Source organism: Cetorhinus maximus, chromosome 4 (assembly GCF_964194155.1).
Source record: "Cetorhinus maximus chromosome 4, sCetMax3.hap1.1, whole genome shotgun sequence".
NCBI lineage: Eukaryota > Metazoa > Chordata > Chondrichthyes > Lamniformes > Cetorhinidae > Cetorhinus > Cetorhinus maximus.
This window is the reverse complement of record NC_135882.1, coordinates 170,917,490-170,939,663: the sequence shown is the minus strand read 5'-3', so window position 1 is coordinate 170,939,663 and position 22,174 is coordinate 170,917,490. Positions and strand designations below refer to the sequence as shown.

Here is a 22,174-nt window from a genome sequence, read left to right as displayed (position 1 = left end):
AGCGATTCACTTTTCTTTTTATACTCTGCTGTAGAAGTCGACCTCCATTTTTGAATGGATTTTCTGAGGCTTCCAAGGCCTACTTATATGTTGACATCTACAGTAGTACAAGTTTCAAGGGAGTAAGGCAAAGCTGGATGGCCTCTACTTTAATGCCAGGAGTATTACAGGTAAAACAGATGAGTTAAGGGTGAGGATTGACACGTGGACTTGTGATATAGTAGCCATCACTGAGATGTGGTTGAGGGAGGGGCAGGATTGGCAGCTCAACTTTCCGGGATATAGACTCTTCAGGCGAGACAGGGGAGGGGGTAAAAGAGGAGGAGGCATTGCATTATTAGTTAAGGAGTCAGTTACTGCAGTAAGGAGAGATGATATCTTGGAGGGGGCATCGAATGAAGCTTTGTGGGTAGAACTTAGGAATAAAAACGAGGCAGCCACATTGTTAGGTGTTTATTATAGACCCCCAGATAGTCAGCGGGAAATTGAGGAGCAAATATGTGCACAATTTGCGGAGGTGTGTAAAAACAATAACCATGGGGTAATTATATTTGGTGATTTCAACTTTCCCAATATTAATTGGGATAGACATAGTGTTAAGGGATTGGATGGAGTGGATTTCTTGAAATATGTACAGGAGAACTTTTTAGGTCAATATGTAGAGGGTCCAACAAGGGACGGCGCATTGCTGGACCTAATTCTGGGGAATGAAGCCAGACAGGTGGCTGAGGTGGTGGTGGGCGAGCATTTTAGTGATAGCAACCACAACATGGTGCAGTTTAAGTTTGTTATGTACAAAGAAATCGACAAGTTGCAAAAAAATGTTTTGGATTGGGAGAGAGTGGATTTTACTAAAATAAGGCAGGATCTGGCCAAGGTAGACTGGGAACAGCTACTTGTGGGGAAATCTACAGAAGAGCAGTGGGGAGCGTTCAAAAAGGAAATGGGGAGGGTACAGGCTCAACATTTTCCCTGTAGGGTGATAGGAAGGAGTAACAAGCCCAGAGAACCATGGATGATCAGAGATATTCAGATATGATGAGAAGGAAAAAGAGAGGAGTTTAGCAGGTACAAGTGAAGCAAATCAGCGGAGGCATTAGTGGAGTTCAGAAAGTGCAGGGTGGAGCTTAAGAAAGCAATTAGGAGAGCAAAGAGGGGATATGAGAAAGCTCTAGCTGGTAAAAGTAGGGAAAATCCCAAGATATTCTATAAGTATATCAATGGGAAGAGGATAACCAGGGAAAGAGTAGGACCCATTAGGGACCAAGGGGACAATCTATGGGTTGAGCCAGAGGACATCGCTAGAGTGTTGAATGAATACTTCACATCTGTCTTCACCCAAGAGAATGAGGGCGAAGGTATCGAACTCTGGGAGAGAGACTGCGAGGTTCTAAAGCAAATTGATATAGGGAGTGACAAGGTATTGGAGGTGTTAGAAGGCTTAAAATCTCCAGATCCGAATGATTTGTGTCCCAGACTGTTGAGGGAGGCAAGGGAGGAGATCGTAGGGGCTCTGACTCAAATTTTTAATTCCTCTCTGGCCACGGGGGAGGTGCCAGAGGACTGGAGAACAGCTAATATGGTTCCCCAATAAAGAAGGGTTGTAGAGATAAGCCAGGGAACTATAGGCCAGTGAGTCTCACGTCAGTGGTAGGGAAACTATTGAAGAAAATTCTGAAGGAGAGAATCTATCTACTTGGAGAGGCGAGGTTTGTTGGTCAGGGATAGTTAGCATGGCTTTGTCAGAGGGAGGTCATGCCTAACAAATTTGATTGAATTTTTTGAGGAGGTGACCAGGTGTGTCGATGAGGGTAGTGCAGCTGATGTAGTTTATGTGGATTTCAGCAAAGCCTTTGACAAGGTCCCACATGGGAGACTTATAAAGAAGGCAAATGCACATGGGATACAGGGTAATTTGATAAGGTGGATTGAAAATTGGCTTAGTTGTAGGAGACAGTGGGTGATGACAGAAGGCTGCTTTAGTGGTTGGAAGCCAATGTCCAATGGCGTACCACAGGGATCTACAGGAAGATATAGACGGGATGGTCAAATGGGCAGATAAGTGGCAGATGGAATTTAACCCTGAAAAGTGTGAGGTGATACACTTTGGAAGGAGTAATTTGACAAGGAAGTATTCAATGAACGGCATGACACTAGGAAGTTCTGAGGAACAAAGGGACCTTGGCATGTGTGTCCATAGATCTCTGAAGGCAGAGGGGCATGTTAGTGGGGTAGTGAAAAAGGCATATGGGACACTTGCCTTTATCAATCGAGGCATAGTTTACAAAAGTAGGGAGGTCATGTCGGAGTTGCATAGTACCTTGGTGAGGCCACAGTTGGAGTAGTGTGTGCAGTTCTGGTCGCCACATTACAGGAAGGATGTGATTGCACTGGAGGGGGTGCAGAGGAGATTCACCAGGATGTTGCCTGGGATGAAACATTTAAGTTATGAAGAGAGGTTGGATAGACTTGAGTTGTTTTCGTTGGAGCAGAGAAGACTGAGGGGCGACCTGATCGAGGTGTACAAGATTATGAGGGGCATGGACAGGGTGGATAAGGAGCAGCTGTTCCCCTTAGTTGAAGGGTCAGTCACGAGGGGACATATGTTCAAGGTGAGGGGCAGATGGTTTCGGTGGGATGTGAGGAAAAACTTTTTTACCCAGAAGGTGGTGACGGTCTGGAATGCGCTGCCTGGGAGGGTGCTAGAGACGAGTTGCTTCACACCCTTTGAAAAGTACCTGGATGAGCACTTGGCACATCATAACATTCAAGGCTATGGGCCAAGTGCTGGTAAATGGGATTAGGTAGGTAGGTCAGGTGTTTCTCACGTGTCGGACTCGATGGGCCGACGGGCCTCTTCTGCACTGTGATTCTGTAACGGGGAGGAAGTAAGAAAGGTTAATGTCCAAGGATTGAGCTGGGTGAGATAGTTGCCAGAAATGGGAGATGATGGATGAACAGCACTTGGTGTGAGTTAGGATCCAGGCAGCAGAGTTTTGGATGAGTTCAAGTTTACTTAGGGTGGTAAGTTGGCCAGGAGTGCATTTCAGTAGTTGGGTTGAGAGAAAACAAAGGCACAGATAAGGCTTTCAGCAACAGATGAGCCGAATTCATACATAGCACAAAGGAAGATGGTTGTGGTTGTTGGAGGTCAATCATCTCAGTCCCAGGACATTGCTGGAGGAGTTCCTCAGGGTAGTGTCCTCCACCCAGCCAAGTTCAGCTGGTTGATCAATGCCCTCCTGTCAACACAAGGTCAGAAGTGGAGCTGATATTTGGACAATGTCCAGTACCATTCACAACTCGTCAGGTACTGAAGCAGTCCGTGTTCATATGGAGCAAGGCCTGGACAACGTTCAGGCTTGGGCTGATAGGTGGCATGAATGTTACTTGCCACTTAAGTGCCAGGCAATGACCATCTCCAACAAGTGAGAATCTAACCATCTCCTCTTAACATTCACTGGCATTACCATCACTAAATCTTCCACTGTCAACATCCTGGGGGTTACCATTGATCAGAAACTGAACTGAGCCAGCCGTATAAATACTGTGGCTACAAGAGCAGGTCGGAGGCTGGGAGTTCTGCAATGAGTAACTTGCCTCCTGACTCTCCAAAGCCTGTCCACCATCTACAAGGCACAAGTTGGGAGTGTGATGGAATATTCTCCACTTCCCTGGATGAGTACAGCTCCAACACAAGAAGCTCAACACCACCTAGGACAAAGCAGCCAACTTGATTGACACCCATCCACCACCTTAAACATTTCACTCCACCATCACCAATGCATAGTGGCAGCAGTGTGTACCATCTATAAGATGCACTGCAGAAACTCACCAAGGCTTCTTGGACAATACCTTCCAAACCTCTGCCACCTAGAAGGACAAGGGCAGCAGATGGATGGGAACACCACTACTTGCAACCCCCCTTCAAGCCACACACCATCCTGGCTTGGAACTATATCACCATTGATGACTAAAAATCCTGGCACTCCCTTCCTAACAGCACTATGGGTGTATCTACACCACATGGACTGCAGCGGTTCAAGAAGGTGGTTCACCACCACCTTCTCAAGGGCAATTGGGAATGGCCAATAAATGCCATACTTGCTAGATGTGACATACATTCATACACAGGCACCTGTTCTCTGCAAACAAAAGGAACATGTTCAAGCCTTGCACCTTCTTTGAATTATTTGGGTGCTTGGGAGCCAATAGTTCCCTGTTACTTTCTCCATGACAATACCTTGGCCAATCAGAGTAGACTTGACAACCAGTCAGTGCCCACTCCTCCTGTTATATGAATTTGTGACCGTTTGAAATTTGGTATTCTTGCATTTGTCCTGATGAGTGCAAGATGAAAAGCTTTGGCAACATTTTTCTCTTTTCAACAGTATTCAAGTCTATACTACCAACTGACTATTTGAATTTAAATTCTCCAGTTGCCGTTTTGGGATTTGAACTTCTTTCTTATTATTTTTAATAGTCGTTTGGTGGTATAAAACTTGAGTATTTTTGGGGGAAAAAAAAGACATGTTGAAGCTTTTTGGCTTGCACTCATCAGGACACTTCGCAAGAATAGCATTATAAGGGGAAAACAATTTATACTGTATGTGAAGAGAGTGCTGATTGGTTGGCAAATGGACTCTGATAGAGGCGTTGCCATGGAGAATGCACCAATGATGGTATCTGACAGTTAACTGCCAAGCATTGTTAGAAATTTAAGCCAGGCAGCTTGACATTGGTACTAGGGATGGGCAATAAATGCTGGCCCAGCCAGTGAAGCCCAGATCCTGTGAATGAATAAAGAAAAATTGAAGCTTGAGACAAATTGACTTACTAATTCTCTTTCTCCTTCACCTCGCAGAGTTTCTTTTGCAGGATACAATGTGACAAGACCAGAAGGAGATCTGGGAAAATACAAATCTATTCCCCATCACCATCGCGGGGAAGTACAATTCCTAGGCAGGTAAGTAGTCAACATTTTCAGTGCGTTGGAGATCTATTGGGAAAATCTGCGACTTTTTTTCTCGATTCGCCAAGTGATATGAAAGCACGAGAATTTGAGTGCATTTCAAGTCCTTTTGAAATTGCATTGTTCATACAGGCATTTCCATTTGAAATTGAAACATAAGAATTTGATTGGAGACTTAAAAGGTTTAATAGATTAGCATATTGTCTCTTCTCTTCTGGAATCTGGGTTTGAATCCATTCTAGGCTCATCGGATCAAAATCGCTGATGAAAAAATTTCACAAGGCTAGGAATTGGAAATAAAACACAAAATGCTGGAAATACTCAGCAGGCCTGGCAACATCTGTGGAGAGAGAGAAACAGAGTTAACATTTCAGTTCTGATGTATTTCCAGCATTTTCTGTTTTATTTCCAATTCCCAGCATATGCAGTATTTTGCTTGAGTCTCAACCAAGTTCCTAGTGATCATGAGGACAAAACAGCCAATATTTGCCAATAATGAATTGGTTATTTGAAAGTCACAAAATAAGCTGCTGTGGAAATTAGAGCCAGAAGAAAGAGAAATTACCAATGTAGCAGTAGCTAGCCTTGAGGTTACAGTTCATTGAGGCCGTACAGAGTGTATGGACAATGCTTCTGAATTTTTAGTAAGTTTTTAAGCCAATTGGCTAGTGCAGAGGAGAATTACTAGAATGGTACAGCGATGAAGGAATTCAGTTTTATATAGAGATACTATACTGTATTACAATAATCATAGGGAACTTTAATCTCCATATGGACTGGCCAAATCAAATTTGCAGCAGTAGTGTGGAGGTCGGGTTCATGAATGCAGCTAGTTTCCTAGGGCAGTTGTATGTCAAGGAACCAACGAAGGAACAGGTTATTTTAGATCTAATTTTCTGCAATGAGAAGGAGTAAATTAATAACCTTTGTAGTAAAAAAGTGATTATAAATGTGGTAGAATTTTATATTAAGTTTGAAAGTTATTTTATTAAGTCCGTTAGTAGGGTCCTAAATTTGAACAAAGCAATCTACATAGGTATGAGGGGTGAGTTGGCTTGGGTAGATTGGGAAACTACACTAAAAGATGAGATGATAGATAGCAACAGCAAATATTTATAAATAATTAATTCATCATTTTAAACAAATATACATTCTCTTGGACAATGAAAACACCAGTGGAATAGTGGTCCAACTGTGGCTAGCAAGAGAAACTAAAGATAGCATTAGATTTAAAGAAACAGGCTTATAATGTTTCAAGAAGAGTAGCAATCCTGAAGATAGGGAGGATTTTAGAATTCAGCAAAGAATGACCAGAAAACTGATAAAGAGGAATATGAGAGTAAACTACTTAAAAACAGATGGTAAACATTTCTATAGGTACGTAAAAAAGAGATTAGTGAAAGTAAACATGGGCCCTTTAGAGGTAGAGGTGAAATTATAATGGAGAATGAGGAAAAGGTAGAGACATTTAAATGAATACTTTGTATCTGTTTTCACAGCAGACACAAAAAAATTCAGGAAAAAGTGAGAATGAAGGACTTAAAGAAATTAGTATCGGTAAAGAAATAGTACTGGAGAAATTAATGGGACTTAAAATCAACAAGTTTCCTGGACCTGCTCCCTAGGATTTTAAAGGAGTAACTACAGAGATAATGTATGCATTGGTTTTTACCTTCCAGGAGGTAGCAACCGTAAGACAGCTGTTCGAGAAAGGAGGGAGTCGGAAAATGGGGAACCAGAGGCCAGTTAGCCTGACTTCAGTAGTAGGGAAAATGCTAGAATCTGTTATATGGATGTGGTAACAGGGACTCGGAAAACCATAATATGATTAGGCAGAATCAACATGGATGTATGAAAGGGAAATCAAGTTTGACAAATCTGTTAGTGTTTTGAGGTTGTAGCAAGCTTGATAAGGGAAAACTAGTGAATGTAGTATTTTTGGATTTCCAAAAAGCATTGGATAAGGTGCCACATGAGGTTATGACACAATTGGGGTTTATGGGATTGGAGGTAATGTATTAGCATGGATTAAGGATTGGTAATGGACAAAAAACAAAGTAGGAATAAATGGGTCATTTTCAGTTGGCAGGCTGTAACAGGGAAATGCAACAATCACTGTCTGGGTGGGGCTCAGCTATTCAAAATCTATTACAATAATTTAGATGAGGGACTAAGTGTAATGTATCCAAGTTTTGCTACTGGTACAAAGTCAGCTGGGAAAGTAAGCTGTTCGGAGGGCTCAGGCTACAAAAGGAAATAGACAGGTTGAATGAGTGGGCAGAGGGATGTGGGGAATGTGGGAAAGTGTGACATTATCCACTTTGGTAGGAAAATAGAAAAGCAGAATGTTTTTTTTTTAAATGGTGAGAGACTGGAAATAGTTCGTATTCAGAGAGATCTGTGTGTCCTTAGATGTGAATCGCGAAAAGTTAACATGAAGGAACAACAAGCATTTAGGAAGGAAAATAGTACATTAATCTTTATTGCAAAGGGATTGGAATGCCTATAAAATAGGATATTTAGCCCTTTATGCCTGTTCTGCCATTCAATAAGATCAAGGCTGATCTACCTCAACTCCACCTTTCTGCATTACCCCATATCAAGAGTAAAGAAGTCTTACTACAGTTATAAAGCGTGTGGACTGGAGTTCTATGCACATCTTTGGTTTCCTTACCCAAGGAATTACATTCTTGCCTTAGAGGAAGTGCAGCAAATTTCTTTAGACTGTTTCCTGGGATGAGGGGATTGTACTACAAGGAGAGGTTGTGTATCCTAGGTCTATATTCCCTATTACTCAGAAGAATGTAAGATGATCTTGATGAAACCTGTAAAGTTCAATGCTAAGAGGATGTCTTCCTTGCATGGGGCGACTAGAACTAGGGTTTACAGTCTCAGAAAAATGGGTCAGCCATTGAGGATTGAGATGAGAAGTTCCTTCAATCAGAAGGTTATGCATTTTTGGTATTCTATAACCTAAAGAGCTGTGGATACTCCATCATTGAATATATTCCAGACTGAAACTGTTGGATTTTGGTTACTAAGGGAATTGAGGGATATGGAGATGATACAGGACAGTGGTGTTGAGATAGAAGGTCACACATGGCTTTATTGAATGGCGGAGCAGGTTCGAGGGTTAAATGGCCTACTCCTGATCATGTTTCTTATGTATTAGAGAAGCTAGTAGAACAAAAGAGGGTAAGGGGATATTTTAAATACAGATGTTCAAAATTATGAGGAGGGCTTTGATCGGGATGCTAGGGAGAAACGATTTCAACTGATAAGCTAGCCAGTAAATAAACTGAAGAAAAATGGTAAAAAAGCCAGGGGAAAGATGAGTGAATTGTTATAACCTGGAAGCCACTAATTAAAGGAACAGTGGAAACGAAATCAGTAAATTCAAAGGTGAATTGGAGATATACTTAAAAAGGAGAAATTTGCAAAGCTATTGGGAAAGAGTAGGGGCTTAATTTGATAGCTCTTTGAAAGAGCTGGCATGAGCACAATGGACCAAATAGCTCCTTTCTACATTCTGGGATTCTATGAACTTGATTCTGATGCTTGTTGGACCATGTTGGTTGGCTTCACAGCTCATTTAATTATTCCCTTTTTTTCCCCCACAGATATAAATTGTTGAGGTATTCTAAAGAACGTCAGCCCCTGGATGGGTTGAACAACTTGAAATATACTCCAAATATAACGCTGCACTTTTTGTACAAAAATATAACAGTGAACCTCACACCTGAGTTGGCTCCTGTGATTGAAGATTAAAGAGGAAGGGACCATCTTAAATTTTAACAGCTTCCCTGGAACATTACAGATTGCAGAATATTTTGTTCTTATGGCAGTTCAGTGAAGGGCTTTAAGGGTCTTGAGGAACAGCCAAACCACCTCAGCTGTGGATGATCTAATGACGGCTTGAGTCCTGAATTTTGAACAGCTGATTGTATCTGCATGTGCACACTAGCTTTTGCTAATGAATTTACCTTGCACTTTGAAAGACAACATGCCATCATTCTGAAACCAAGATTTGTGGCAGGGCTAGTCTCACTATTAAATCCTTGCATTATTATCTTAGCTTTCTTGTCATGATCAGCTGTTCCTGTACAAAGGTGTTAAAGCCAATAGAGTTTCCATTTGTAGGTATTGCATAACATATTGTATTTTTAGCTAAAATGAAGGCTTGAAATAATGCTATGGATTTGTAAATATATTGTAAAATTGTGCACTTTGCCACTCTCTCTTTTTATATACTATTGAACTGATGCATTTGTGTGATGTTCCTTTTAAAAAGGAGATAATATATATATGTGTATGTAACTTGGCATGTAAGAACAAAATGTAAATATTCTTTTAAGACAAATCATTTACTTTCCATACAGAATAATGGGAAGAATATATTGTCTGGTTGCTGTTAGCTAAAACTATACCTTGTTACAGTAGGATTATACACTGCCAAGTCACTTCACCTTCTAGTCATGATTTGGAAAGGACTTTTAGTTATTATAGTAAAATGCATTCAGCTTGGGATTATCTTCTAATGTGTGATATAGTGCTATCAGATTCATTTGTGGAAGCAGGGATGAGAGGTTTTAAGCCAAGCTAGGGGAAATATTTGTTTTTAAAAGAATTGAAGGTAAACTACAAGCTAAACCAAAATTTCTTCTTGTCGGGTTTAGGGTGTGCTGACTCTGAACAGCTGATGCAAACATATTGACTGTTCTCGTTGAAACCAAATTTCCCATCACTCTCTCTTCTGATTAGCTGACCATCATTTCCCCACAGATTTCCTGCACACATAGAAATTTGGCATTGATAAAGTTGCCATATTTGGAAAGTGAAGCCTTGCTTTCTATAATTTCATATAGAAAAGAAAAGCAAGCATTCTAAAATTAACATGCATATGCCAATAATTATAAAAAAGCATGTGGTGAGTAACTGGATACAAGTTTAAAAACAAAATTCCATTGGAGAGCTGTATATATGTCAATTCGATTGAAATAATGGAATGATTCCGTGCAAATAGCTTCCTTTCAGGAAATGTCCCGTTCTTTTGATTTTTTAGACCATAAGATGTAGGAGCAGATGTAGGCCATTTGGCCCATTGAGTCTGCTCTGCCATTCAATGAGATCATGGCTGACCTGATAATCCTCAACTCCACTTTCCTGCCTTTTCCCCATAACTCTTGATTCCCTTACTGGCTAAAAATCTGTCCATCTCAGCCTTGAATATACTTAATGACCCAGCCTCCACAGCCCTCTGTGGTCGAGAATTCCACAGATTCACTACCCTCAGAGAAGAAATTCTTCCTCATCTCTGTATTGAATGGGTGATCCCTTACTCTGAGACTATGCCCTCTGGTCCTAGACTCTCCCACAAGGGGAAACAACCTTTCAGCATCTACCCTGTCAAACCCCGTAAGAATCTTATATGTTTCAAAAAGATCGCCTCTCATTCTTCTAAACTCCAGTGAGTACAGGCCCAACCCACTCAACCTCTCCTCAAGAAAACCCCTCCATACCTGGGATCAACCTAGAGAACGTTCTCTGGACTGCCTCCAATGCCAGTATATCTTTTCTTAGGGGGACCAAAACTGTTCACAGTATTCTAGGTGTGGTCTAACTAGTGCCTTGTATAGTTTCAGCATGACTTCCCTATTTTTATATTCCATTCCCTTTGAAATAAACACCAACATTCAATTTGCCTTACCTATTACCTGCTGAACTTGTATGCTAGCTTTTTGGGATTCATGCACGAGGACCCCCTAATCCCTCTGTGCTGCAGCTTTCCTCAGTCTTTCTCTATTTAAACAATATTCAGCTCCTTTATTCTTCCTGCCAAAGTGCATAACCTCACAATTTCACTTGTTATATTCCATCTGCCAAGTTTTTGCCCACTCACTTAACCTGTCTATATCCCTCTGTGGACTCTGTCATCCTCACTACTTGCCCTCCACCTATTTTTGTGCCATCTGCAAACTTGGCAATAGTACTTTCATTTCCCTCATCCAAGTCATTAATGTATGTTGTAAATAATTGTGTCCCCAGCACTAATTCATGTGGCACTCCACTAGTTACTGGTTGCCATCCTGAAAATGCCCCCCTTATCCCAACTTCTCTGTCTCCTATTAGCTAGCCAATCCTCTATCCATGCTAATATACTACCCCCAACACCCTGGGCTCATCTTATTAAGTAGCCTTATGTGCGGTACCTTATCGAACGCCTTTTGAAAATCCAAATATATTACATCCTCTGGTTCCCCTTTATCTGTCCTGCTTGTTACCTCTTCAAAGAATTCTAATAAATTTGTCAGGCATGATTTCCCCTTCAGGAAGCCATGCTGACTCTGATTAGATTATGTATTTCTAAATGCTCTGCTATTACATCCTTTATAATAGACTCTGTTTTCCCAGAGACAAACATTAAGCTAACTGGCCCATAGTTACCTTTTTTTTATCTCCATCCCTTTTTGAATAAGGGTGTTACATTGGCAGTTTTCCAATCCTCTGGGACTTTTCCAGATTCTAAGGATTCTTGGAAGATTACTACCAGTGCATCCACTATCTCTGTAGCTACTTCCTTTAATATCCTAGGATGCAACCCATCAGGTCCAGGGGACTTATTGGCCTTTAACCCCATTAGTTTCTCTAGTACTTTTTCTCCAGTGATTGTTATTGTAGTTATTTCCTCCCCCTCTTTTGCCCCATGATTATTTAGTATTTTTGGAATGCTATTAGTGTCTTCTACCGTGAAGACTGATACAAAGTATTTATTCAACTCCTCTGCCGTTTCCTGGCTTCCCATAATTATTTCCCCAGCCTCATTCTCTAAGGGCCCTATGTTCACTTTGGCCTCTCTTTTTTCCTTTTTGTATATTTAAAGAAGCTCTTGCTGTCCATTCTTATATTACTTGCTAGTTTACCCTCAAAGTTTATTTTCCCCCTCATTTTTTTGGTCATCTTTTTCCTTCATTGTTCATCAACAGTCTTTTTCTGAAAAACTCCTTTCCCAGTCCACTCCAGCCAACTCTGCCCTCATTCCTTTGTAATAACCCTTATTTAAGTTTAGCATAGTTGTTTCCAACCCAAATTTCTCACTCTCAAACGGAATGCTAAATTCTACTGTGTTATGATCATTGGTCATTGTTTTCTAGGGGATCTTTTACTCACATCATTAAACCTGCTTCGTTACACATTACCAGATCCAACATAGCCTGATCCCTGGTTGGATCCACAACATATCGTTCTAGGAAACTGTCCCGAATACACTCTGATTTCTTCCTCGTGGTCACCTCTGCCAGTTTGATTTTTCCAATCTACATGAAGATTACAGTCACCCATGATTAATGTACTGCCTTTTTTATATTCCCTCATTATCTCCTGATTTATTCTCTGTCCTACAGCATAGCTACTGTTCGGAGGCCTATAGACTACCCCCACCGGTGTCATCTTTCCCCTTGTTATTTCTTACCTCCACCCATATGGATTCTACATCTTCCGATCCACGATCATTTCTTGCTATCGTACTTATTCCATCTCCTACTAACAAAGCTACCCCACCACCCTTTCCTTCCTGCCTGTCCTTTCGAAATGTCACATATCCTTGAATATTTAGATCCCAGCTTTGATCTCCTTGTAACCATGTGTCCATAATGGCTATAAGATCATACCCATTAACCTCAGAGTGCCGTTAACTCATTTATTTTGTTCAGAATGCTACATGCATTTAAGGAAAGAGCCATTAATTTTGCCTTTTTACCATTTTTTCCCCCTTTGATCCTATTTGCTGCTGTTTTTTTGAATGTTTGTATACTCTGCCCCTTCCTGTCACATTCTGGGTAACATTACCTAAACAGCTGCCCTGCAATGCTGCTATATCATTTTGCTTTATAAGCCTACATATCTCCTCTCCAGAACTCTTTCTCCCCCCGCCCCCCCCAGCCCCTATTTAGTTTAAAGCCCTCCCTTTAAAGCCCTAGTTATTCAATTCACCAGAGCATTGGTCTCAACACAGTTCAAGTGAAACCTGTCCCACTGGAACAGCTCCCTTCTACCCAGTAATGGGGTAGAATGCCAATGCCCCATGAACTGAAACCCATTCCTTTCACACCAATCATTGAGCCATGCATTTAACTCCTTGACTTTATTTAACCTATGCCAGTTTGCCCGTGGCTCGGGTAGTAATCCTGAGATTCTGCAGATTGGAGGTTCTGCTTTTTAATTTAGCTCCTAACTGTTCAAATTCTTTCAGCAGAACCTCCTAGTCCTATCAATGTTTTTGGTACCAAAGTGGATGACAACAACTGGATCCCTCCCCTCCCACTCCAAGTCCTTCTCCAGCCCTGAGGAGATGTCCTTAACCCTGGCACCACAGGCTTTGGGACTCATGCTCATGCCTGCAGAGAACAGTATCTATCTCCTGAATTATATTGTTCTCCACCACTACTACATTCCTAGTTCCTCCTCTCACTTGAATGACTCCCTGTACCACGCTGCTGTGGTCAGTTCGCTCATCCTCCCTGCAGTACCCACTCTCTTCCACATAGCTGGCAAGAACCTCATACCTGTTGGACAATTGCAGGGGCCGAGGCTCCTCGAATGCTACGCCCTAGGTCCCCATACCTGCCTCACCTGCAGTAACACCCTCCTGTCCCTGATCACAGACCAAATTTGAATTACCTAATGTGTGACCGCCTCCTGGAACAAAGTGTCCAGGTAACTTCCCCCTCCCTGATGTGGCGCAATGTCTGCAGCTCAGACTCCAGCTCCTCAACTCGGATTCAAAGTTCCTCGAGCTGCAAGCACTTACTACAGATGTGTTCACTCTGGCTCACCCTGATGTCCAGCAGCTCCCACCTGTAGCAGCAACATGTCACCTGTCCTGCCATCACTATCCTATTTTATTTATTTAATTAATTACTCTAGTATCCCTGCTCTTTACACTTAAGGATCCCCTGTTCCTTACACTTTATTGTAATTAATCTTTTTATACCAGTATCAATCTTATACTTAAGCCATTTTAAAGAAAAGATTGAAAAAAGGACGAGAGACCTAAACACAAACTAAAGACCTTCTACTAGAAACACTCACCAATCCTACTCACTAACCAGATGCTTTCCCTGCACTTGCATCACATTGTAGTTCATGAAGTCTCTCCGCCATTGGTCTCACTGCAGGTAGGCCTTTTGATTGGTGCCTTTTATCCTCTCCCTCTCCCCTCTTGAATAGAATAAACCTTAATCATTTACCAGATACTCACCAATTGATCAGCTTCTTCTCCCAACAATGGGATTTGTTGACTGTGGCTTTGAGAACCTGCCTTTTCTTTGATTTAACCTGATAGAAATTGATACAACTGCTAGCCTCTACCAGTTGGGGAAGGACAACCGTACATTCCCCTTCAAAGTCTTACGGATAGTCTGTTTTCTCATTTTGTCTGTTCAAAATCTGCTCTTTCATTGAAGAGCCTGAGAAATGTTTTTTTTGACTCATTTGTGAATGACTGCAGCAGTTCTACAGTTGTGGATGAGCCTGGTATTGTTTGTTTTCATTGTCGTATATTTGCAAATCTTTTCTATATAACTTGTCGTAATTGTCATTAACTACACTTAACCTTTTGCTATTTTTGATTTAGGGTTTATACTTTGTCAGCTGTTCTTGGATACGCTTGAAGAATGGAGACCATGCAAACTGGTTCAAAATGTTTAATAATAAGTAGTAAAAGGGAGTCAATTTATATTAAATTGGATTGAACATGTGTTGGTGAAAAGATGCCGGTACTTCACAAGTACTTGAAGAAGCAAACCCACAGATGCTTCAAGAAAAATGAGTGCAAATTTCCTTAACAGTAAGGCTGGAAGCATACCTTAGAAAGCATTTATGGTAAGGGCGTAGAATATGAAAAGCTGCTGTTACTAGTGACTGTACAGTTCTGGCTTTGGTTTGTCTGCAATTGCAGACTTTTCAATTCTGGTTGTTCCTGATTGTCTAACTGAATACTGGATAGAAAAGAAGCTTAAATTATCCATCAACCTTGCACTTATGCAAGCATTAAAGAATAAACTCCAGCGAATTAGGAACTAAAGTAGCTTGACAAAAACGTGCTAATAAATCTTGTACTCATTATAATAAAGGTCCACTTCTTATAATAAAATTTTGCCAATATCGCTGCAGGGGTTTGGGGTTCATACAGCTGTTCTGAATCAATTTGGATTGATAATAGTCTCCACCCCTTTTTTTTGAGTCATTGCAACCTCCTTTGTCCCCCATCATTAGCCTTCATTTCAGTTGTTGCTGCACCTTCTCAAATTGGCTTTACTTTGGACCTTTTCGACTAAAGGCTGATATTTAGAACTTGGAGCGTAGGAGATGAAGAGCAGCTGAATTTAGTACAAACAGGATGTTACAGAATATAATGCATGTCCGTCCTACCAATATGAGGCTATCACTTTCTCGGTTCTCTGGAATAAGTTTCACAAGATATAATTTGCATTGAGGCTCTTTGAATACTGTCAGCTTCTGGGTTTCCACACACTTTGCAGAGACTTTTGCCTCTGTTATTAAATACTGAATTCTAAAAATTTGCACATCAACAAAATTAATTTTCCCCAAAATGGATCTCCCACTTACCAGTGAAAATTTCACGTTGCAATTATTTTTGTACACCAAAGAGTTTTGCTATGGTTGCTATTCAATGTGTTACAAGTTCCGAGTCTCAATCGGGTCTTTGGGGGTGGGGAAATAGAATTGGAAGTTGTGAACTTCCCCATAGAGAAGGGAAAAAGTAACGAGGAGGATGTCATTCCAGCCTATGGTGTCTCATTGTAAAGCAGTTTGGACAAAGGTTGAGGCAAACATTCCATGCTTATCCTCATAACTGGTGAGTGGTATGAAGATACTTGAAAAGATATGGGGGGTGGGTGTTGTTGGGGAGTTGGCCGGCCGGGGGGAGTGGGGGGTGGAGAGGGAAATGTGTATAACTGATTCACTGCCCTGAATAAAAACATGAAATTATCTGAAGAAATATGAAACCTGTTAAATCGAAGCTGGAAATTAAATGTTCAGGAACCTCTTGCTAACTTTAATCCACAATACAATTCTACAAAAGTTGTTAGAAATTCTGAAACCACTGATCATTTAATAATCATTAAACAATAGATATGTCAAATCCAGGCCCCCCCTGCCCATTTGAACTGCTCCGTTGTGTAGCTTCCAAGTTACCTTAATCACCTAGTCATGCATTTTGTTAAAATTCTCTGTAGGGCAGATTGTTTTCTTAAAATAACACATTCTAAAATCTAGTTGAGCTTATTTAAAATTTTGAATTAAAAGAAAATGTGTCATTTTTGTTTGGTTTTTTTTCTTTAATCTTGACGTGAATTCTTGAGATTTGCTAACAATATTTTACTATTTAACCCCATCAAACAATACGGTTGTGTACTTATATAGATTTGGGAGGGGTGGATTTTCCGGCTCCAGCACCGGCGGACATCATCGCGGGTGGGACGGGAACATTTGGAGAGCCGTTGACTTTTAATGGCTCTTCAAATTTCCCCGTCCTGCCTGCTGCTATCGGGGCCGGAAAATCCCTGCCTTTGCCTTTTTTGTGAACCTTAGATGCTTTTATTTTTCAGTATTAACTGAAAAGATTGTGCACTTTAACATTTATCTATCATACACATGTTTTTATACATTTAATATATATTATAAATATATATATATATATACATATACGTGTGTGTACTGGATCTTAAACTGGAAGGGAAGAAACTGCATTTGCAGTAAGTGAGAACAGGCGATTGTGGCAACAATAATGAGGTTTTTAGCTCATATTCCAATGATAATTTTCTGAGTTGCCACACACACATGTAAGGCACTGTACATTTACATGATCTGTACACCTTCAAAATACGGTATGAAGTTAGTTCAGGGGCATAAGTAATTTATTGTAGCATGCTGCAGAAGGAATTACAAGGCATGCTAAACTGTACAATGCACAGTGAACCGTGATGAATTATTTCTAAGGAACTCTGTCTTGTGGTGTGTGATAGTATTTGTATATTTTGTATCATTCTTTTATGAAAATAAACAATACCAGCACTCAAAGGCTTTGTGATAAATTTTCCTACATATCTCTATGCAATTTATGGAGTACGTTTAACATAACTGTTAATTAATCCAGAGGCCTGGACTAATGATCCAGACACAGGAGTTCAAATGCCAACACGGCAGCTGGGCAATGTACATTTAGCTAATTAAGTAACATCTGGAGTAAAATAAATAACTGGTAAAATAATGGTGACCACTAGTCTACGGGATTGTTGTAAAACTCCATCTGGTTCACTGATGTCCTTTTAGGGAAGGAAATTTGTTGTCCTTACCCAGTCTGGCCTATGTGTGACTCCAGACCTACAGCAATGTGGCTGATTCCTGACTGCGCTCTGAAATGGCCAAGCAAGCTATTGAGTTGTACCCGAGAAGGTAGCTCACCACGAACTTCTCGAGCAATTGGGGTTGGAAGTAAATGCTGGCCTTGCCAGCAGTGCCCACATCCTATGAACGAATGAAAATAAGCTTCTGTATTTTAAAGGCAGATTGTCCTCGTTAATGGTTTGGTTTTACCTTCTGTACCTTGCATAGCTAAAGATGAAAAACTGCTTTGAGGTATATTGTGGCCACACTAAATGACAGCAACTTGCATTTATGTGGTGTCTTTAAAGTGGGAAAACATCCAAAGGTGCCTCGGGTGTATTATAAAACAAAATTTGACACCAAGCCCTGTTGGTCACCTGTCTGAATATCTCCTGAAGGCTTGGTGAAAGAGAGGTTTTAAGGAGGAGAGTGTTTTATAGAGGGAATTCCAGAACTCAGAGCCAAGGTACAGTCACCAGTGGTGGTGCAATGTCAATTCTGCCTATTCTGCGGTATTGCAAGGATTGATGTCGATGAATAAAGAGCTTATAATTATCTACCGGTCATCTTCAACCCCCCTTTCCTCTCAAATCCTTGAACATGTTGCCATTGCCTCCCAAATCTGTGCCCACCTTTTCCAGAATGTGTTTGAATCCTTCCAATCAGGTTTCAGCCTTGCATAGTGCCAAAATGGCTCTTAAGCCACAAATTACATCCTATATGACTGTGGCAAAGGTAAATTATCCCTCATTTTCTGCAGCCTTAGACACGGTTGATTATGCCATCCTCCTCCAACAGCTCTCCACTGTTTTCCAGTTGGCTGGGGCTGAACTCACCTGGTTACCTAATCATAGATGGAATAGCTCCCACAATGGCTTCTCTTCCCACTCTTTCACTGTTACCTCTGGTGCCCTTCCTTCTTCTCTTTCTCCCCCCACCCCCCTTTCCCTGGGACCTGCAAGGAAGCAACCTGGAGTGAGGCTTGAGGCCTACACCACTTACCTGGGAGTCGGAGTGGCACAGCAGTCAGCTGCTTGGAACCAGCTGAGTTTGAAAGGCGAATGAGGGAAAAACAACAAATAGTGACATCACAGGAAAACCGTAAGCTCCGAGTTTCGGAGCTTGAGTGGTGGCTGGAGTCACTGTGGCACAGCCGCGAGGCCGGGAGCTACGTGGATAACACTTTCAGAGAGATGGTCACGCAGCATCTTAAGAGCCTGGAGGCGGAATGGGAATGGGTGACCACCAGGCAGCCCAAGAAAACGAGGCAGGTAGTGCAGGAGTCCCCTGAGGTCCCACTCACAAATCAGTTTTCTATTTTGGAAGCTGGTGAGGGCACTGGCTCCTCAGGAGTGCAATCAATGCCAAGTTTGTGGCACCACGAGCGGCTTGGCTGCACAGGAGCAGAGGAGGAGGAAGAAAGGAAGAGCAATAGTAATAGGGGATTCATTAGTTAGGGGAACAGACAGGCGTTTCTGCGGCTGTAGACGTGACTCCAGGGTGGTATGTTGCCTCCCTGGTGCCAGGGTCAAGGATGTCACTGAGCGGCTGCAGGACATTCTTCTGGGGGGAGGGTGAACAACGAGAGGCTGTGGTCCACATTGGTACCAATGACTGAGGTAGGAAGGGGGATGTGGTCCTGCGGTCAAAATTTAGGGAGCTGGGTCGAAAATTAGCAAGCAAGACCTCTAATGTAGTCATCTCTGGGTTACTCCTAGCGCCATGTGCCAGTGAGTACAGAAATAGGAGGATAAAACAGGTGAATGCATGGCTGGAAAGATGGTGCAGGTGGGAGGGTTTTAGATTCCTGGGACACTGGGACTGGCTTTGGAGAAGGTGGCACCTGTACAAACCGGATGGGTTGCACATGAACAGAGCCGGGACTGAGTTCGTTGCGGGGCATTTTGCTAGTGCTGTTGGGAGGGCTTTAAACTAACTCGGCAAGGGTGTAGGAACCAGGAGAGAATATTAGAGAGGAATACCAGGGTGCACAGAATACTGGGAGGGACAGATAACACTAGTATAGTTAATAGTATAGTTAATAGTTGGAATTGGAGTAACCAAGAAAATCATGAAGCCTGAATCTGGGTTACTGTGCATGTATGTGAATGCATGGAGTATAGTGAATAAAATTGGGGAGTTACAAGTGCAGAATGCCATGTGGAAATACGATGTTGTGGTGATAACAGAGTCCTGGCTTAAGGAAGAGCAGGACTGGGCATTAAATATTCCCAGGTACAAGGTGTTCAGGAAAGATAGGAAAGGAACTAAAGGAGATGGGGCAGTGGTATTGGTTAAGGAGAACATTGCAGTGCTGGAGAAAGAGGATGTCCCAGAGGGTTCAAAGACAGAATTAATTTGGCTAGAGCTAAGGAACAAAAAGGGTGCAGTTACATTGCTCGGTGTTGTCAATAAACCACCAAATAGTGGGAAGGATGTAGAGGAACAAATTTGCAGGAAAATTACAGAGAGATGCAAACATTATAGAGCTATAATGGGGGACTTTAATTACCTGAATGTAGACGGGGGCAGTGGTAGTGTAAAGGGCGGAGAGGGGCAAGAGTTCCTAGATTGTGTTCAGGAGAATTTTCTAGAGCAGTATGTGTCCAGTCCAACAAGAAAGGGATTCCTCTCCGCAGATGCTGTCAGACCTGCTGAGTTTTTCCAGCTATTTTTAGTTGGTGGAGTGGGCAGATAAGTGGCAGATGAAGTTAAATGCAGAGAAATGTGAGGTGATGCATTTGGTAGGAAGAACATGGAGAGGCAATATAAAGTAAGGGGTACAATTCTTAAGGGTGTGCAGGAGCAGAGGGACCTGGATGTATACGTGCATGTGAAGGTGGCAGGACAGGTGGAGAGTGCAGTTAATAAAGCAAACAGTATCCTGGGCTTTATTAATAGGGGCATAGAGTACAAGAGTAGGGAGGTTATGATGAGCTTATTTAAGACACTAGTTAGACCTCAGCTGGAGCATTGCGTACAGTTCTGGGCGCCACATTATAGGAAGGATGTGAATGCATTAGAGAGAGTGCAGAAGAGGTTTACAAGAATGGTTCCAGGGATGGGAAACTTGAGTTACGAAGATAGATTGGAGAAGTTGGGACTGTTCTCCTTGGAGAGGAGAATAAGAGGAGATTTGATAGAGGTGTTCAAAATCACGAGAGGGCTGGATAGGGTAGATAGGGAGAAACTGTTCCCACTCATAAAAGGATCGAGAATGAGAGGGCACAGATTTAAAGTGGTTTGCAAAAGAAGCAAATGCGATGTGAGAAAGAACTTTTCACACAGCGAGTGGTTCAGGTCTGGGATGAACTGTCTGGAAGTGTGGTGGACGCAGGTTGAATCGAGGCATTCAAGAGGGAATTGGATGATTATCTAAATAGAAACAATGTGCAGGGTTACAGGGAAAAGGCAGGAGATTGGCACTAAGTCATAATGCTTATTTGGAGAGCTGGTGCAGACACGATGGGCTGAATGGCCTCCTTCTGCGTTGTAACAATACTTTGATTCTGTGAATTTATCTTGGCCCTACATTCTCTACAATACCTCCCTACACTCTGTCCTTTGGTAACATCGTCTGTAAACACAGCATCAGTTTTCACATAGACTGACAATACCCAGCTCCACCACACCACCACCTCTCTCAACACTTCCACTGTCTCAGTTATCAAGCTGCTTGCATATCTAATACTGGATGAGCATAAATTTCCTCCAGTTAAATACAGGAAGAACAACGTTATTGTTTTCTAACCCTGCTGTTCCCTTGCTACTGACTCCATCCATCTCCCCAGCAACTGTCTGAACCAGAGCAGACTGTTTGCAATCTTGGTGCCATATTTGACCTCCGGGAGTGTTTCCGACCAGTCATCGACACCAACACCAGGACTGTCTATTTCCGCCTCTGTACCATCACCAGACTCCCAGTTATCTCAGCTCAGGTGCTGCTGAAACTCTTAGGTTTGCCTATAGAATTAACGATTCCAATGCACCCCTGGCTGGCTCCCTGCATTCTATGCTCCTTAAACTTGAGGACAACCTAACCACTGCTGTCCACGTCCTTACTTCCTAAGTTCCATTCCCCAATCTTCACTCTGTGCTCACTGACTTACGTTGGCTCTTGGTCAAGCAGCACCTTGATTTTAAAATTCTGATCCATGTTTTCGAATCTCTCATGGTCTTGCCCCTCTCAATCACTTCCAACCCCACAACACTCCAAGAGAAGAGTCGGACAGTAAGGGGCGCACAAGGAGACACAAGACTTCACTTAAGTGAGATCTAGACTGAGTGTGGAGTTGGGAATTTGGTTCATGTGGTATGTTCTGGTAAGTTTTTCTGAAGTTTAAATATAGATTAGGTGACTCTGACATAAGAACTAACAAACTTCAAGTGAGTTTTTTTTTAAATTGCTTCTCCACTGATGGCTGTGCATCTTGGGCTCTAAGTTCCGAAATGCCTTCAAACCCACCTCCTCCTATACGGTGCCCCATAAAACCTACCTCTTCGACCATGTTTTTGGGCATCCATCCTAACATCGCCTTATGTGACTTGCTGTCATATTCTGCTTTATAACGCTTATGTGAAACACCTTGGGGCATTTTATTATGTTAAAGGTGTTTTCCAAATACAAGTTGTTGGAGGTTGTGGGTTTGGAAAATACTGTTTCTCTGATCCGTTATCGAACCTCTCATTTCTAGCGATGCATATCTCAGCACTTACAGCTTACCATAAGAAACCATAAGAATTAATAAATGGGTAATGCACATGACTTCTGTTAACAACAGATAAAACTTTAGC

The 22,174-nt window shown here is 41.9% G+C and overlaps 1 protein-coding gene across 1 annotated transcript in view; it reads left to right on the top strand.

Moving 5' to 3' along the window:
• The window catches only part of b4galt6 (UDP-Gal:betaGlcNAc beta 1,4- galactosyltransferase, polypeptide 6), a 68,340-nt gene extending 58,830 nt beyond the window's left edge, over positions 1-9,510 (top strand). Inside the window, exons 8-9 of the mRNA XM_078541138.1 lie at positions 4,865-4,966; positions 8,593-9,510. Of these exons, the coding sequence (XP_078397264.1) occupies positions 4,865-4,966; positions 8,593-8,740 (250 nt within the window). The 3' untranslated portion in view covers positions 8,741-9,510. The remainder of the gene's footprint in view (positions 1-4,864; positions 4,967-8,592) is intronic.
• Positions 9,511-22,174: the final 12,664 nt, after the last annotated feature.